The 19,382-nt window shown below is 39.4% G+C and overlaps 1 protein-coding gene across 13 annotated transcripts in view; it reads right to left on the bottom strand.

Annotated features, from left to right (window-relative positions):
- ADAM22 (ADAM metallopeptidase domain 22) overlaps positions 1 to 19,382 on the bottom strand; it is a 246,355-nt gene that overhangs the window by 37,340 nt on the left and 189,633 nt on the right. For all 13 annotated transcript variants that reach the window (XM_032793371.2, XM_032793373.2, XM_032793374.2 and 10 more), the window contains exons 16-26: positions 14,346 to 14,417; positions 13,773 to 13,865; positions 11,141 to 11,221; positions 10,845 to 10,895; positions 10,483 to 10,546; positions 8,148 to 8,253; positions 5,796 to 5,912; positions 5,085 to 5,253; positions 4,085 to 4,193; positions 2,005 to 2,095; positions 397 to 414 (exon numbers count right to left, since the gene is read on the bottom strand). In XM_032793371.2, the coding sequence (XP_032649262.1) occupies positions 397 to 414; positions 2,005 to 2,095; positions 4,085 to 4,193; positions 5,085 to 5,253; positions 5,796 to 5,912; positions 8,148 to 8,253; positions 10,483 to 10,546; positions 10,845 to 10,895; positions 11,141 to 11,221; positions 13,773 to 13,865; positions 14,346 to 14,417 (971 nt within the window). The remainder of the gene's footprint in view (positions 1 to 396; positions 415 to 2,004; positions 2,096 to 4,084; positions 4,194 to 5,084; positions 5,254 to 5,795; positions 5,913 to 8,147; positions 8,254 to 10,482; positions 10,547 to 10,844; positions 10,896 to 11,140; positions 11,222 to 13,772; positions 13,866 to 14,345; positions 14,418 to 19,382) is intronic.

The following is a 19,382-nucleotide window of genomic DNA, read 5'->3' as shown; positions in this document are numbered from 1 at the left end:
CCCCAATTAAGTCAATGGGTGTTATGCCATAGACCTCAATGGGGACAGGATTTTAGCCATTGTGTTTGAAGAGTTCACAACATTTTCAGATATTTCAGGTAAGTAATCCTTTATAAAATCATATAGATAATTTAAGGCAGTGGTTTCCAATCGTTTTTCATTTGAAGACCCTTACAATTTTCAAATGGAGGTGCAGACCTCTTTGGAAATCTTAGACAGTCTTTTGACCCCCAGGACCTGCTGACCATAGATTGAAAACCACTGATTTAAGGAAACATCGAAATATGACCATTCATTATCCATAGGTTCTCTCTATGCAATTTATATCATCACAAAAATGGAAAAATACAGAAATAATCATCATTTACAGCCTTCCTAGGGGATGTTATCACATACCTCTGTCTCCGATAGTTTCTTTCCATAGAAAAGAAGAGAAAGAGATAAGAATGAATTACCAATGTGCATATAATTAGGGAGAATGTGGCTGTATTCAACAGCATAAACAACAAATAAATATAAAAGAAATGTAGGGCAAAGTGAAATTTTGATTCTTGACGATTCCTAAATAAATCACTTTTGCAAAAGAGAACAGATGTATTAGTTCAAAACAAACCTGTAGGATTATATTCATATTGGATTGTTAGTGTCTCTAGGATATACACTGCAATGTTTTATCAGTATCTGGAACATGCTTATTAAGTCTGGGAACATTTGGAAACCTTAGTTCTGTTTTTCAATATATATTTCTGTATTACCAGGAAAATTCACTAAATTACTGCCTAATCATACCCCAAAACATGCATTAAGTTTTGAAGCTGTATTTCAAAGAAGGATTCAGATCTTCACATACTGCCAAAATCACTGGGTGGTATGCAAAGGTGTCTTAAAGCTGTCCTTTTATTAACCTAATCCTCCTAGTATTCTGTGCGTGCCTTTCTCCTTGCACTGTACAAGGCCAGCTCTCAACTCCTCTAATTTACACCAACTTTGAATGGCACAGGGATCCAAAATTATAAAAACAGCTGGAGCCTGTTCATTGTAGCCAGGTTCTCATCCAAGAAAAGGCATAACCTTCTGGCAGGTTCTTGCATTTAGATATAGGGCATTCCAAATACTTAAGTCATACATTAATCATATTGGCATCATAAGAACATAAGAACGGCCCTACTGGGTCAGACCAAAGGTCCATCTAGCCCAGTATCCTGTCTTCCCACAGTGACCAATGCCTGGTGCTTCACAGGGAACGAACAGAACAGGATAATACCAAAGTGATCCATCCCCTGCCGCTCATTCCCAGCTTTTGTCAAACAGTGGGACTACACAGTATAGCTAAGAACAGCACTGTCCCAATATTATGAATCACTTCGGTACTATCCAAATAATGGTATTTGAATAGTCAAGCTTAGTTTGCTCTGTCAATATTCCACATAAAGGGGGTTGAAACCATTCCATTTAAATCCAAATGCTACTGACTTTTTTTTAAAAGCACATGCATTAAATCTTAATTTAATATCTACAAAAACACTAAAATGTTTTGTTTATAGAGAACTTCCACACAGAAACAAAACTGAAAAAAAGAACATTAATACTGAAAGAAATGGATGTGGCCATTTTGGCCCTGATTCAACAAAATACTTAGGGCCAGATCCTCAGCAAATATAAACTGGATATCAGATGAGAATCTGAACCTTAATCGTATGCTTCAATCCCATCCTCAGTCAACAAACCACTTAAGCACAAGTTTACATTCATTTGGTATTAAGTTAACGGGAATTAAGCACATACTTAAACTTAAGCAAGTCCTTAAGTGCTTTGCTTACACAAGGGCTATCTTTCTAAATTCTCTTGACCATTAATGGAGATAATACAGTTTCTATTTGATCAACAACCCTAAATTTGTATAATTTTCAATATTCTTGCTTTATTACTTCATATTGTAAACAGCTATTCACTGAACATACATACTTATTTTCAAATTTATAAAAAATTGCTCATTATACTTACTTGTAACCCCATCCAGTTATTCCTAAAACGAGAGCCAACACTAAAATGGTGCCAGCAATAGCCCCTATTATTATATTTGTACTAACAACACCTGGGGAAAAGTAAAAGACAAAAAACATAATATACAGAAATTTAAAAATAAAAATATACAAAGCAGTTAAAGCAGTATTCTAGAAATTTGTTTGAGAAACTAGATCTGTGCTGAATAATTTAAAACAGTGCTAGAGTCCTGTAAATAGCATTAATATGTTTAACAAGGGATTTTTAAAATTAGGAGCTATTGTAGTTTGACTACATAATAGAAAATGAATTGAATTAATTGATTTCCAAATCATGTTATAACTTCCGGAAGTAAATTAATTATTCAAAAATATTAAATTAAAAAAAATATAAAGCCACTAGAAACACCTGCAATGTCTATGGAACCATATGTATGAGTCTATGTGTAAGTATAAGAACATTAAATCTATGATTAAAACACGGATGTTCAGTCAAATTAGATCATTGAATGGGCTGAACATTCTTAGCCTTCTAAATTTAAATAGGAGGTATCTCATATAATGAAATAGGATCCGTAATAAGATAAAATGTCTTTATACCTGTATTGGAGGAGCAGGAGAAGAGGACAAAAAGACTTAGAAACTCATTTTAAAATGTTCAATTTAAATGAAAAATCCAGACATGTTGATTCTCTGTATAACATTTATACAATACTTTGAGGCTCCCTTTATTTGGAATAAAAGATTTCTTGTTCTCAGTTCAGAGACTTCCTATTTTTCATTATAATCATCTAGCTCAATGCTTCCTTTTCCAAAAGGGGACATCCAAATACAAACCTCCAAGTGCCATATAAAGATATAAAAGTTGCCCCATATGCATATTTCTTCAGTTATTTATGAGTAGTACATGAACAGCATTTTTTTAAAATCACCTATCATGCTGTAAGTATGTACAATGAAATCTACATTAAGTGATCTCTCAAAGGACAAATAAAAAGTGAGATGTGAAACGGGAGAGTGTCTTTTGATAGAGGTAAGTGAAAATTTTACTTTAAAAGCTGAAGGGAATCCTACGTGAGATTTAATCATACTTATTATATGATGCCATACACTATTTTCATTATTTATATAACACTTAAAATTTAAATACACAATAAAAACAGACTTTTACCATACACAGGAATATTTGTAGACAAAACATCTATCTATCTGACTGTTACCCTTGACTAAGGGCTTGTCTACTTGGGAAAGTTTTACCATTTATACCAGTATAATTACACTGCAATAGTCATACTACTATAATTTCCCTTGGGACACTCTCATTCTCAAGTAAGAATGCCTTTTTCAGTGTAGCTTATGTTGCTTAGGAAGGGGTCTAAGCTACACTGAAAAAGTCATTCTTCTTTCAGAATAAAAGTAGCCACCTGGGCAGTTATAGTGGTGTAGCTATAAAGGTTTAAATTCACGTTTCAACTTTTACCAATATAACTTTCTTATGTAGACAAGATCAGAAATTAAATAAAAAAAATGTGTTCACATAAATCACTTATTAAATCTGAACATACACATTCTGTCGTGTGTGCACATATTATGCACAGATATTGTATGTTCATATGATGTGCATGTGTGCACAAAGAGGACATGTTTTGAACATTTGGCTCTGGAGAATAAGACAATTAAAAATATAAGCAGTGCTGACCCTTTTATCTGGTAATGGGGGGGAGAGGGGGTTACTGGTAAAATTCTGCTAATCTTAACCAGGAATAGTTCCATTTATTTTAATAGTTCCATTTAGTTCATGAGTGAGGCAAGCAAGATGCACCTGGATTCACTTCTACAACCCACATGGCACTCTTATGAATTCTGTAGGAGTCAAGCTGCACAGATCCAGTTGTAGGGTTGAGGCATTTTTAGACCATTTATTTTGTTTTGTTTTTTTAAAGAAAGAGGTCAGGCTATCTAGGATATTGCTATATGCTAAGTGAGGGAGTAGCTGATCTAGCTTTGCTTGTTGGACCTTCCCCCAAACCAAAGACTAGCCTCCACAATTTGTCATCTATTCAAATATATGCATTACACACCTTTGCCTGCCATTTCTTCATCAAAAATTGAAGCATCTTTGTAAGCGGTGTTGCAGTCATCTCCTACCCAAAATCGATCACACACACATTTGATTTCATTGCTGCAAACCTGTAGTTCAAAATGTAACCCAGAATAAAATTACAAAATAAACTTTGTTTTTCACCATTTAGAATACGAATTAGGTAGAGTTGCGTGGAACTGGTAAAAAATTGCCTGCAAAATTCTGTACAATATTTTTGTTGTTTCACTTTGGGAGACTGTGTCCCTTAGGTTTCATTTTTCTTGTAAAATAGATTAAATTGATAATTTCACATCAAAAACTGAGTTTCAGCACTGGAGAAATAGGAGCTATCGAGGAATATGTTATGGTTCCCTTAGGGCAGGGCAGGTTTGAGCAGTCTGGGGATCGCTTTAAACTATGACAGGGATTAAGGGACTCTATGCCATCTTGGAATAGCCAGAACTCAGGGCACTCCAGCAACCCCAGTCTCTGGCAAAGCACAGGAACCAAATACAGTAGCTGTGAACTGGACAAGAACTCCCCATACTGGGGGAATTCTCATCTGATAAGATCCAGTGCTTATTTATGCTGCTCGTACAATATAAAGGGTCCAGAATATGACAGACAATCAAATCTGGACCTATATATTTTAAAGTTTCCAAGAGCATGGTATTAAGTCCTTTAAATTCAGATAAGGAAAGATGAAGCAAGTTGGAGGAAGTGATGAAAACGAAGTAATTTATGTAACTTTCGTAATAACAGTATATACACTTACTGTAATACATAGCTCAGACTGCCCTGATTCTGATATATTCACTACCTTTATATTTGACATGCAATCTTTAAAAGCGTATCTAGAAAATTAACTTGTACTGCCAACAATTCAGTTTACTTTAATAAAAATGATGTACCTAGTAACATAAAAGCATAAACTTGAAAGCATTCAATAAAGGCAGCAGAAATGTAAAAGTCAAGGCTAAAAAAACATGAAAACATACTCCATGTCCTGAACAAATTTTGTCATCTGTAGTGCCTGGGCAGATGCTGAAGTTAAAGGAATCAGTGGAGAGACATCTGCGCTCAAAACATATCATCTCTGGGCCACATGGCGTTCCATCCTCAACATAGCCCAGGTCTGTCTCTTCATCTAACTTAACGTGGCCACCACTGCAAAACAAACGAAGAGCCACAATATATTTGCGCACTGCTTCAGACATAAGACTGTTCAATACACTGGATTCTTGTGTGGCACATTCATTTTTGTTTGGGTTGTTTTAATATGCAGAAACCAGGCAGGATCCATAAAATATATTGGGAGGATAGGAGGTTTTTTGTCAGCGACCCTAATAAAAAACAAACTAAGATACTATATTTCTCCTGTAGACATGCTCTCCGCACAACACTTTAAAATACTCAGATTAAACATACATAACTCCTGGAGGCTGATATTCTATGGCATTTACCCATAGAATAAACGCAGGAAGCAGCAGGGCAAGCTTCCCCAAAATGGCATTATAATGTGCCTCAATCCAAATCTGGAAGGAGTACTGGTAGGGTCAGACTGAAGTTCAATTAACGTTGGCTTTTGTTTTGTTTTTAATGGCAGCAGTTGCTTCTCACTTAGGCAGGAGTTTGCTGACATTTCCATAGCGGAGGAATTTGAAGGGCAATATCATCTCTATTCCATTTTATAGGGTTTTAAGAAAGACCTGCAGTTGTAGGATTTCCCCAGCTGTACGACTGAAGATGTGATTTCACCGTCAAGTTCTCCAAGTCTTGGGACATTAGAGATATTGGAACACAGAAGATATCCACAAAGCACATCCCTGTATTCAGAGGTTAAATAGACAATCACTCAGAAAAATAATCCAATAAAAATAGTTTACACTTATATAAAAAAAATTAGTGTCATTGACAGGTCTTTTGTTTTTCCACATGTGCTGGTAACTGGTATACCACGCATCAGAATGATAGCCCACCACTTATTTCTCCCTCACTTACATAAGAGCTCAAATCCAATATCACAGACAAAAGGGACCATAATTCTCTATGTTCCCATCCTTGAGAAAATTTTCTTTGCTTACCTGCCTTACATATTTTCCTGTTATCTTTCTTTGCTATTGCTTCAAGTAGTGGTCTGAGCATTGGCCTGCTAAACCCAGGGTTGTGAGTTCAATCCTTGAGGGGAGCCATTTAGGGAACTGGGGTAAAAATCTATCTGGGGATTGGTCCTGCTTTGAGCAGGGAGTTAGACTAGATGACCTCCTGAGGTCCATTCCAACCCTGATATTCTGTGATTCTATGAAGTACCTCAGCGACCAGACTCTTTGAGCCTGAGGTCTTGTCTACACATGAAAGTTTTATCACTTTAACTGTACCAGTACAATCCCCCTAATGTGAATGCCATTATATTGGTATAAAAGTGCTTATACTGATATAGCTATTCCCATACAGGAAGCGGAATAACCTAGACCAGTATAATACACCTTTATACCAGTGTAATTGTGTCCACCTTAAGGGTTGTACCAGTATAACTATTTTGGTTTAAAAAAAATCACCTCCTACCTGAAATAGTTATACTGGTACATGTCTGATTTTTCACTGTCTTGCATCTGAGCTGTCATTTACACCTAATTTGCACAGATTTAAACAATTACCTAAAGTGCAAGGCAGTGGAGAATTACCTCATGAACTGCCATGCCACCTCTTGAGCCTCACCTAAGGCTACACTAGGAAAAGAGGCTTTTTATAAAAGGATTTTAATTGTTGTTTCAAAAACAAGTTTAAGGCCTAGGCTCTCCTTAGCAACACTGATATCTGCCAGAGATGTCCAGAATCTATGTATTTCTTCACAAATAAGACGCAGCATATTTACTTCAAATATTTGTGAGAGCTGGTAAAAAATGTTATGATACCGTACACAAATCTTCCAATCAGCATTTTCTCTACTTGAGGATTTTATTTGTAGAAGAGAAGAATGTGGACTCAGATCCAAGCTTTCCCAAAGTTCTGGTGGTATTTGGATCCAAATTTCTGTTTTGAGATCATCTCTTCTATGTACTGTCTCTTTGTGGCCCATGATTTGGATTTTCATTTCAAAAACATTTATACTCCATACAATGGGCCTGATTCTCCATTGTCTTGCACTTTGAGAAATCATTTGTACCTGGGCAAGGTGGACGCCTAAGTTACAAAATCAGAATGGTGGTATTTTACACCAGGTTTTCACAGATGTAAATAACTTCTCAAAGTGCCAGGCCATGGAGAATCAGGTCCAGCCTTGCATTTAGGGTTTGACTACACTGCAGCTGGGAGATGTGATTTCCAGTGTGGTACACAGATTCATGCTAACTCAGTTGAAGCTAGCACAATAAAAATAGCGGCCTGGACATTGCAGCACATGCAGCGGCTTGGGCTAGCTATCCCAACTCAGACCCAGGTGGTTGGGCAGGCTTGGACTGAGGTAGCTAGCCCAAGCTACCGCTGGTGCTGCTATGTCCACATTGCAAGTTTTAGTGCATAGCTCAAGCTGAGCCAGTGTGAATGTGTCTACCCACAATGGGAATCACAACTCCCAGCTGCAGTGCAGACATACTCTTAGAGCAAAGTGAAGGAGTGATATTATGTGCTGCCTTTCAGAGCCTTGGAGAAATGAGAAGGCAGGTAGTGACTTTAAGCCACCTTAACACCTCCTGGATTCTGGGTTGCTGTGGTGGCCAAAGTGACCTCAGCATAAATTTGGCTGATCTGAGAGCTGTTCTGATACAGCATCCCCCTCCACCTTCTACTGGACTGCTCCACAGTCTGTTGCAGATGAGAATCCATGAAGCTGATGCAGACTACGGGAACTCTCCTCCAACCCCTGGCTCCATTCCTGACACCCTAAACTGGGGCTTCAGTTGTAGGTGGTCTTTAGAAGACAGCTGTCTTTTTCAGTTTCTGTGCCAGCGGAATTCTCCCCCAGCCAGATCCAGGGCTTTTAGAGCCTGTTTATGACAGATGAAGGATTGGACCGGGGCAAGAATCTCATACAAGCTGCGTTCCAGAGTAGATGAACTTACTGTTTGTTGCACTGTATCCAAGTGTCCTTGCTCCTTCCACAGTTACCTTTCTCAGTCCCTTCAATATTCAGTTTCTCATAGCAGTATCTGTCAGCAGCTGTCACTTCTAAAAACAGAAACAATTTTCTTTGAATAAGATTATGGACATTTTTAAAAGCCTGATGTAAATTTGATGTTAGAAATCAGGTCATAGGTCAAATAAATCAAAAATTATCCTCTACTTTATTCCAAGGATATTGGCTCTAATTGTCTCTCCAAGGATTTCTTCATTCCAGACCCTGTTTACAAGTAAAGACCAGTTTTCAAGGAAACATTTTTTAATTATGGCCAGTTTGAGGCTCTAAAGTGTTTGGGGAAAAATCTTGAGTTATAACAGCACTAGATTATAAAACCAAATACCTGCCAGGAACTCTGGATTCTCTACTTATCTTAAATGATGGAAGAATCTGTTCAGATCATAATACAATTAAAACCTTAGCCTACAACTCAAATCTAGTTTTTAAAAATTTGCAGCTAATTTTTCATCCTTTCCTCCATTATTTTTCCTTTTAATGTGCCTAAATATTTTCTGGTTCTATCAGGGACCAGTAGCTTAAGTGCCTGAAATACAACACAACCTATTTTCCTTTGGTCTGTCCCAAACAACAAAAAGTACTAGATAGCTTATGACATGGCTGCTCTCATGAGATTCCAGCCCAATTATTCAGACTCAACACGATATTTGGATAAGCTTTATAAAAGCATCTGAACTTTCTGAGTAAGAATCTAAGCCAAACTTAAACTCTCAACTCATGGTTTGCCCGTTACAATTTATATTGTTTTTCTTCATCTCCAAAGAAAGCTGAAGCTCTGGCAGAAATCATTTAGCTTCTGCCAGTACCAAGAGTGACACAGTCAGTGCTGAACTAGCTGAGACAGTCAAAGCAAAAGCACCCTTCATTTGTACCTGAACAGCAAGCTAGGGGATAAGGGCAAGGTGAATATCTTTTTCCAAAACATAGCAGGCACAGCAAGTGCTGCTCTGTGACTGACCTGCTGCTGAGGACATTTCCCACAACGTTTATGAGTAGTAGCGGTAATAGTATTGGTTTTGTTGTAGTACCTAGAAAACTTACTCATGCACCAGGACCGCATTGCACTAGGTGCTGTACAAATGCATAACACATAGAGAGTCCCTGCCCCAAAGAGCTAATGGCCTGAGGCTACGTCTACACTACCACTTATGTTAGCAAAACTTATGTTGCTCAGGGGTGTGAAAAAACCACACCCTTAAGCAACATAAGTTACACAGATAGAAGTGCTGGTGTGGACAGCGCTATGTCATCAGGAGAGCTTCTCCCACTGAGGTAGCTTCCGCCGTTCATTGGGGGTAATTTAGTTATGTCGACAGGAGAGCTCTCTCCCATTAGCATAGAGCAGCTACACGAGAGATGTTACTGCATCGGTATAGCTGTGCTGCTCTAAGCTCTCTAGAGTAGACATAGCCTAAGTTGAATCTTATTGCCTACACACTGTCCTGTTCAACACACAAAGTTGCATCAGTTTAATTAGATGTGTGATTTTAAACACATTTTGTTAAACTGGTAGGTGCAGCTCTGTTTGTGGAGACTCTTCTGTTGTTATTTCAGGTGTCAGGATAAAACCAACACACAAAATTCCACCCATTTAAATAAACTGATATGCACTAAATCAGACATGAATGAAGACCTCTGGCAACCTTTTATTTTTTCTAGCCATGGTTTCAAACACTTTCCTAACTGCTAACTAAATATAAGTACACCAATCAGTGTGAAGAAACTGATCACCATGGCAATCTAGGGAGGTTGTGGGCTTGTTCTAAGCTCCCAGGGGCAGCAGGTACCGGGAGCACAGCAGAAGCAATTGCTCAGTCCCTAGAGAGAAGAAACTCTTGAGTGACCTCCTCTGACTAATGCATGGAGCACCAGTGATGGTCTTTGAAGAGTGTCAAGCCCAGCACTTGTTGGCTGGAAACATGGCTGTTATGCTGAAGGGTCTTCAACAGCCAGGGACAGAAGTAAAGTGAGGGAAGGAAGATAGAGGATCACAGAACAACTGCCCACTGCTTTTCATAAAAAAGTAAACAATTATACTAAAAGTGAGTCCAGGCAAAAAACAAGAACTAAAGGGCAAAGTTCACAAGTTTCCTCTTTTACATATGGAACTCGGTCTCATGGTGAGTCCATATCATGGCACAAAGTCCCAGCTAAATTTTGACTGATTTTAATGATTCCAGGTAGGTGTATGTCCACAAGATATTTGAATCTTTAGAGCTATATCAATGGAAGTCAACTTAGAAACAATAATGTTCACTCACTTTCACCCCAGATGTATTTACACTGCCGATCCCTGGTTTTACATCTTCCTCCAAAACAAATACCCTAAAGAAACAGAAAAGACACAAACAACGTTTTTTCACAGTTTCACAACTGGGTCAAATACATTTTCAAATCAGGTAAATGACTATTATTCAGTTTATTTTGCAATATGTGATGGAAAGACTAACACGTAATGTGGTTCTGCTTTCTAACTGAAAATACTTTGTGAGCCTAGATCCAAATGTCTTTGAAGTTACTGGTAAGACTCCTACTGACTTCAAAGGATTTCAGATCAGAATCTATAGGAATATGTTTTCCCATCTATAAAAATACTAAAAATATAAATCCAAATTATAATTACCTGTTTGTTATCACATGAATACCCATCCATTTTGTGAATATTGGGAGAACACTATAGAAAGAGAAAATAACCACTTGATAATCCAGACAGTGAGCAGGCTATAAAAACAATTTATAAATCTAAGGCCATTAGTGGTTTTTCAAAATTTCTTTCAGTATCACTTTCCCCTCTAAACTTAAAGTAATTTTATACAAATTTAAATAACTTACAATACTACTACAATAACTCTAATACTGAGTGAGATTGTGCATGTGTTGCACTTTTTCACTTTTTGTGAAAGAGTTTTAAAATATTACCTGGCTGGAGTTTCCTGAGCAGTTTTCTGGAATATCACAATCATTTACCGCATCTCGGCACACAACTCCTTTAGATTCAAACTAAAACAAGTTTGAAAAATCACTTTCTGAGTATCTCTATAACCAGCTTTTTCATGTAATAATAATTTCAACAGTTTAAACCAGAATCAAACAATGGGAAATTTTCAGCTGTTTTTGGGAAGCTGTTTTGACTCAGTTTACAATCCACACGTCACCACGATTAAGAAAACAATCACCATATGTTTTCAGTTACAAGTGTAAGAGTCAAATTTTCCTCTAACTTCTATTAATCTACCTAAGATACTTGCATGTCTCCCATCACTATAGTACCTGAGCACCTGAGTCTTTAATGTTTATCTTCACAACACCCCTATGAGGTAGAAAAATGCTTTTACCCCCATTTTACAGAGAGGGAACTGAGGCACAGTGAGATTAACGACTTGCCCAAAGTCACACAGGATGTCTGTGGAGGAAGGGAATTGAACTTGAGTCTCCTGAGCCTGAGACTAGCACCTAACCACTGGATCACACTTCTCTTTTATAATTTTCACTTCCTCCAGCACAGCTACCCCAGGTCACTACTAAGAGATCATTTCACTTACATCTATGCAACTAAGTTATAACAGTGTAAATCAGAGTAGAAATTGGCCATAAATATTGTTGGATTCCGCATCATTTTATACCCACTTCTAAAGTATCCATACATTTAAGGATGAGAAATTTAATAGTGACAGAATGTATGGTGTTTAATTTCTGAATAAACATTTTATACCATTGCCAAAAACCTCATGACCTGAAGAAATGGCAAAATATCCCAGAAGTGGGGACTGTCAATGCTGTGCACCCTGTTTGCCAATCAAGCATCACTACTTCTTTTTTGCATCACCAGTTACGGACATGCTTCAGGTCCACCTCAGAGCCCTCAGTTTTTCCTGACTGGTTTGTTAATCTGTGCACCACAGTTCACTTTTTTAATTTGTGCTCTCTTTCTGCACACAGATTTTGTATAAGATTTGACCTGCTAATGTTCTAGGTCCTCAGCTGGTGTAATCAGTGAAACTTCATCGACTTTAGTAGAGCTAAATTGATTAACATCAGTGGAAACATTTTTCTGACACTTGGCTTAGTTTTTTTCTCCCCTACCAGCTGTTGAAAAAATAGATAAGTTAGACAGATAGGGTAACATTTTCAAAAGTGCCTACGTGACTTAGGAGCCTAAGGGCTTGTGTACACATACAGCTGTTCCTGATTAACTCCACACACGGACACACTTATTTCAGAATAAAAGTGCCTGTCACAGGGTGACTGGCCCTTCAGAGGGTGCGAGGACCAATGCATCGGTGATTGGCTGCTCAATTAGGCTTAAGGGAAGGCAAATGGGCCTTATAATAGTCTATTACAGCATAATTTGCACCTTTTTTGCATTTAATGATGAGCCCAAAGTCAAAGCAGAATGTGGCACTGAGCTATTACTAACATTTCTCCTACAGGAGTCAGACACATACATACCAATCGATCAAGATGATAATATCACATGTAGGTACACTGCACTGAAAACATTATTATTATTTATTAGATGAGCATTGTCCTGAATTAGAACATTGTCCTCAGCCTGAAGACAAAAGGTGAAAATCAGAAGAGTGTGTAGCTGGACTCCCTCATGAACAGACACTTGACCTGCTTCTACCTATTGATTGATTTATGAGTCTAAGGCTGTCTACATTAAACCTCTACAGTTGCACAGGTGTGTCTCTGTATCTCTTCAGTGTAGACACTCACTACAGTAATGGGACAGGCTCTCCTACCGTAGTACTTAATCCACCTTCCTGAGAGGCAATAACTAGGCTGATGAAAGAAGCCCGAGTGCTGTCTACATCAGGGGATAGGCCAGCTTAACTACAGTGCTATGAGGTGTGGGTTTTTCACACCCCTGAGTGACATAGCTGGGTCAACCTGACTTTTTAGAACAGACCAGGCCTTAGGGGAGTTTAAGATTATGTAACTTACATAGGCCCTGATCCAAAGCTCAATAAATTAAATAAAAAGATTTGCATTGTATTAAATGGGCTCTGGATCAAGTCGCATGTTAACGAACCAGGAGGAGGTGTAAGTTAAAGTAACAGCAGGCCTCCTTTAACTTACACATCCTTACATCTTATGGGTTAGTTGCTCTTCTTACTACACTCTTCTCTGTGACCCTCTGTTCTATAATTTTCTCCAACAGAGACTTCCTCTGATTCAGAGAGGCAAATTCAGAGGTGATGTATAAGTGACATGGTGCATGCGTCTGAACATGTAAGTCTAAAGGAGTCCAGAAGGAGTCCAAACTGATTTGGACTGGTTTGGGGTTGGAAGAAGGTGTAAATTAGTCTAGACTTAGATTCACCTCTGAATTTGGCCCACACTCCCTGCCCCAAGTATTTTATAATCTAAAAGACAAAGATCAGAGCTAGATTAACCAGTTTTTGATGAGTTTTAAGGGTCAAAATTTCAGAAATGGAGGTCCAAGGTCTGAGAGCAAAAATGCATGTGCAGTTGTGCCTATGATCACCTAAACTCATTAACTCCCCATAAATGACAGCACAAGTCACTTTAAGTTCATTGTACTTACTTTACACTTTCTACAGCAAAGCCCATTGCTGCACTGTGAGCCTGCAGTTAGGGTGCATGTATGACAGCAACCTCCTCCTTCAATGGCACACTCCTGGGGAACAGACACACATGCGAAATGTTACAGAGAAAATACTATTTCTCCAAAAACTCCATTACTGCTATCAGGTGCTTTTAAACTCAAGTAGATTTTAAATGGGCTCGGTGTGAAGCTGAATATATACTATATGCATGCCACTAAAACATCAGGGTTTCCACACTGCAGAGTCTGAGATACCACAGTTTCCCCTGTATATAAAATAGGGTATAATTGTAATAACTGTGTGGTATCTGTTTCCAAATGTTGACAATTTTAATGATGACCACTATAAACTCTTGCTATACTAATATCATTTCCCAAATATTAAAAAATTATCTTTCAGGGCCTGATTTTGCAGCCTTAATTATGATTATATATATATATATATATCTCTCTCTCTCCAAATATATCCATATAACGTTAAATATATATATAACCAAAAGCCACCACCACGCTGGGTCCATTGCAGTAGGCACTGTATTACGTTGTACTTACTGCAGTAGTACCACAGTCACACTCTTCTCCATCTTCAACAAAACCATTGCCGCATTCTGGAGGATCTAGAAGCTGCAGTACAAAAATTAAGAAGAACAAAATGCTACAAATCTTTCCCAAGATCCCAAGTGAACTTCTCAACTCTTAACTATGTACAATTTGTACAACAGGATTTTACATACATTAAATTAATCACAAGGTGACATTTTCACTGTTTGGGCTTGGGGGTCTTAACTGGCTGATCTTGATTTTAATATCAACCTTCCAATGGAGTGTTGTAGGACAATACACCCTGAAACCTGTGGTTTCATTTCCCCCATGCTTCTTGTAAAGAGGTCTGTATTCCCCCTTCCTTGCTAGAATGAAGCATGCATCTCTGAAAGACTTGTGAATTAAATAAACAATCATTTTAAAAAAATAGTTTTACTTTAAAAGATTTTGGATACAATGTTTTAAATTGCAAATTGATCACTCTGGCTTCCACTTCTTTCTTTCACATTTTCATATCCTATAAAAGAAGAATCTAAATGCTGCTAATCTAAATTGTGATAAGGGATACAAAAAACTTCTACTGAAGTATTTTTGTGAATTAGCATAATCAGTAAACAAAGCCATGGTGAGCATACATTCTATTAAAAATCACTTTGTTATAAAAAAGGATCCACCCAGTGAAGGGATTAAACAATCAAAATTTCTCATCATCTGTCATGAGATATGAAAAACCAGACCTGCAAAAGGCAGCATACAGGTGTTCAGAAACAAGAAACTGTTACATCCTATCAACAAAATAAACAATGATGACTTGCCTTTATATCATTAAGTACATCTGTTAAAAGAAACACACAACACTTTGCAGATGTACTCCCTACTATAATCGTCCAAATGAGAAGACAGCATTTAATATGTGAGCCTTGTGAAATGATTTTCAGTGGGCTGCTGAGAGAGAGAAAAAGCAAATTCATTCTTGTTTACTTGATAAAGGCAGTTCTCTCAGAATGAGAAATCCACAAACCTGCCGCCATAAACTATCCAAGTCCAGAACAATGCCTCCCTCTAGTGTTTACTGCAATCCTGCAGCAGTGCTATTGGTCATAAAATTTACTCTATTCCTCCAGCTACTGCAGAAATAAAAATCCTCTATGGCAATCAATGCTGTCAATTTAGCCTGTCTGCATTTTTCCCCACTAGTCCCAGGATTAGCATTGTAGATAATAGCATCAGTTATAAACAAAGGATTCAAGATCCCCATCCAGACAACCTTGGGTTTTGACTATTGCTGCAATAAACAAAGCCAGTGTTCACTAACTAACCTATTGCAGAAGTCACCATTCTAAAGGTGCCAACTCTTTTGCTAGGGGTTTCTTTACCTCTAATTTATATTGATTTTCCCTTAAATTTCTAGCTGCAAATATACATGTCCATTTTATATCATTTGTTCAATCAATAGGCAGAAGCAGGTCAAGTGTCAGTTCATGAGGGAGTCCAGCTACACACTCTTCTGATTGTTCCAAAAATACAGGCTCTACAATTATTATTCGGTGCTACACTGAAGATTTATTCTGATGTATGTGAGGAAAAGTTTTGCTCTGAAAGAAAGGGTCTAAAATGCTGGAAGAATCTATACAAGGTTTTACCTGAAAAGGGTAACCGAACACCTGACCAGAGGACCAATCAGAGAACTGGATTGTTTAAAGTCAGGGGCGGGAATTTGTATACTCGGGGTCTTTGTTGTTTTCTTAGCTATGAGGAAACAAGTTTCTTCTAATTCTCTCCTAATACTTTCTTCTAAACATCTGTAAGTACCCAGGAACCGCAAAGTAATTCAGCTATGATGGTCTTTGGGGTGTATTTACCTGTATGTTAATTTGTTGTGCTGGTTTAATGGGCTATCTTTTAAATCAGACTGTTTCTTTATATTTCTTATAAGCAAGAGCCTGTATTGAGTTTCTTAATGCAAGATGATTGTTTTATATTTTCTTTCTTTTTTTCTATAAAGTTTTCTTGTTAAACTTGTGAAAGTTCTTTTCCTAGGGAGCAAAGGGAAAGCCAGGCTGTGGGCTATTTTCCTATTTGGGTCCAGGGAAAGAGCAGACTACGGGGAAAGAGACGAAGAATTCTCTCTGTTCTCTGGTGGTTACAGTTTTTCCCTCATTCCTGGAGCAAGGGGGGTGCAGAGCCCAGCTGTGGGTATTTTGCATCTCCATTGTCCTGAGGGAAGCAGAAAAGCTTGGTTTCTTGGGTCACACAGGTTAGCCGCGAGGCAAGCCTGAATAAGGAGGGAAGGGGTTATTTCCCTGCTTTTAGCATCCAAGGGATGGGAATCTGGGTGTCCCACCAAGGGAGGGTTGGGACACCAGAGGGAGGAAAGGGGGATCAGGCCCCATAGATTAATTCCTGATCTGGTGGCAGCGAGAATATCCAGCTGGTAGTGAGCTTGGGGAAGTTTCAGGTAAGCCCCAAACTTTGGACGCAAAAGTCCAGGTTGGGACAGGAACAGACTGGTGGACACTAAGTCCAGGTCTGGGACTGGACGGCTAGATTACCACATGGTGTGCAGCGGATTGGGAAGTTAAATCCATAAGCCATAGCTACATTAATTTTTTTCCCTGCTAGCATTAGCAGGCAGAAGGATTGGGTTTTAAAGGGCAGACAGAAAAAAAAAAAAAAATTTTTTTTTTTCTTTCCCCTGCTGTTTCAGCAGTGCGCATTTTTAGTAGCTCATTAGAGAGAGCCATTAAGAGTCATTGTTGGAACAATAGCCTTCTCTTTCAGAGGGCTTGCTAGCAATCACACAGTCCCAGGGAGGAAGAGATTGGTTTTACAGACAGCAAATTTTTTTTTCTTCCTTTGCTGCTCTTGGCATCTTACTTTAAGGAAGACAGGGGTTTTTCAGGGCTAGAGAGCTTGAAATTTTTTTTCCTGATACTAGCAGCTTGCAATATTTTTTTTTTCAGTCATTAAAGAGGCCCATTACAGATCTTTTGTTAAACAATGAAACTTAAGTACCCAGCCAGCAAACTCACACAGGTAAATACAGTAGCTTGTTTGGTTCAATTGCCAATCCAAACAGAGCTAGGACAAATCTCAGCAGGCAGAAAGCCAGCAATTCTGACAACAGACGCCAGAGGCACTCCAACACAAGAAAACAAACCATGAGTTCAAAACATGAGCAGAAAAAGAAAGAGCCCGGCTACAAGCAAGCAACGAAAATAAACATAGGAGACAGCTGGAACTATTAAGGCCGAACAATATGCCAGGAGGCAGCTCACGAAGACATCAAGAGCCAAAAAGGCAGATCACGAAAGAAAACAACAAAGACAACAGGCAGTTTACGAAAGAAACAACAAGAAGAAGAGGCTATTCACAGAAGACAGGTATAACTACAAAGAGAGGCTCACAGCAGGCCTTGGAATTAGAACGGGCTAAGCAGCAGACCCCAACAAATCCTAACCCTCCGCCGCCCGTTGTTGTTCCACCGCACAGGAAATTTCCCAGCTACAAGGCAGGTGAGGACCCGGATACCTTCTTAGAAAATTTCGAAAGGTCTGTATTGGGTACAACATCCCTGAAAACCAGTACATGCTAGAGCTGAGGTCAACAACATCAGTGGACCCTTTGGCAGATGTGGCGGCTAAAATCCAAGGAACAAATGAATGATTATAAACTGTTTCAAACCCAAGCCAGATCCAGACTGGGGATAACCCCGGATGCACGCCCGTCGGCGATTCAGAAACCAAAAGTGGAAACCAGAGGGGTCCTTTCCGACCACGCCTACTACGTAGGGAAGCATTGCGACGCCTGGATATCAGGAACCCAGGTTCAAACCTTTGAAGAATTGCGCCACCTCATATGCATGGAGCAGTTCTTGGATGGTGTTCCTGAGGAAATAACACGGTACATCCTAATGGCAAACACAACTCTCACCGAGGTGGGGGAGATTGGAGCCAAATGGATGGCCGTGGCAGAGAGCAAGAAATCTACTGTAAAAGGGGAGTGAAAACCCAGGGGGCCACCCAGCAATAAACCCTACAACCGAGGGCAACCCAAACACCACCTACAAACCAAGAAAGCCGAGACACCCTATCCTTCCACCTTCACCAGTCTCCAGTGACTTCCTTCAATCCAGTAACCCGTTATCTGGAAAATGCTATCACTGTAATAAAACGGGACATATCAAGGCCAACTGCCAAAGGCCAACTGCCCGAATAACCCACCCGGGTGCAAGTCATTGCACCCCCAGCGGACTAAGACCCCAAGGCCAGATACCTTCAATCCCTTGAGCAAAGGGAAAAGCTGAGAGTGGGCGAAAGAAGGTACCGCGTGGAGAGACACGGGAGCACAATGTCAGCTATCCACCAATCCTTCGTCGATCCCAAACTCATCAACCCAGGGCCAAAGTGACCATTTACCCCTTCATTCACAAGTGTGGACTTGCCTACAGCTGAACTGCCTGTCCAGTACAAAGGCTGGTCAGGATGTGGACTTTTGCAGTCTATGACAATTATCCCATCCCCATGCTACTGGGAGAAGACTTGGCCAATCAAGTTAAGCAGTCCCAGAGAGAAGGAATGGTTACACGCAGCCAAACCACAAGCTTCCAGACCCATTCCTATTCCTGAGCCGTCCACAGAGAACCTGTCTGTGTTACCAGAGACCCAGACTGAGGTAGTGACCCGGATCCATGTCAACGGCTGAACCAGCCACAACACCTCCAGTCCCAAACCCGGAAACTGGAACAGCAACCACACAAGCAAGCGCACCACACCTTCAACCCAATGCCAGAAGGGACCAACGAGCCTGAACTGGCAGAAGCAACAACCAACCATACCAAAAGAGGCTCAGGCAGAGCCTGAAATACCACCAAGGTGCACCAGCGACGGACTCAAACCCATTCAATTTCATCACTTCCAGAGGGACCAGCCCAAGTCCCCAGCCTGAGGAAGAACTGGAGTCCCCAGCTTCAGGGAACAGTCCGGACTGAGCAGGAAGCAGATTATAACCTTCAGACAGCTTGGGCGCGCACGGAGCAACCACCGC

The sequence above is a fragment of the Chelonoidis abingdonii genome, chromosome 2, assembly GCF_003597395.2.
Source record: "Chelonoidis abingdonii isolate Lonesome George chromosome 2, CheloAbing_2.0, whole genome shotgun sequence".
In the NCBI taxonomy this organism is placed as follows: Eukaryota; Metazoa; Chordata; order Testudines; family Testudinidae; genus Chelonoidis; species Chelonoidis abingdonii.
Note: the sequence above shows the minus strand (reverse complement) of the source record. Positions and strands in the feature narration are given on the sequence as shown.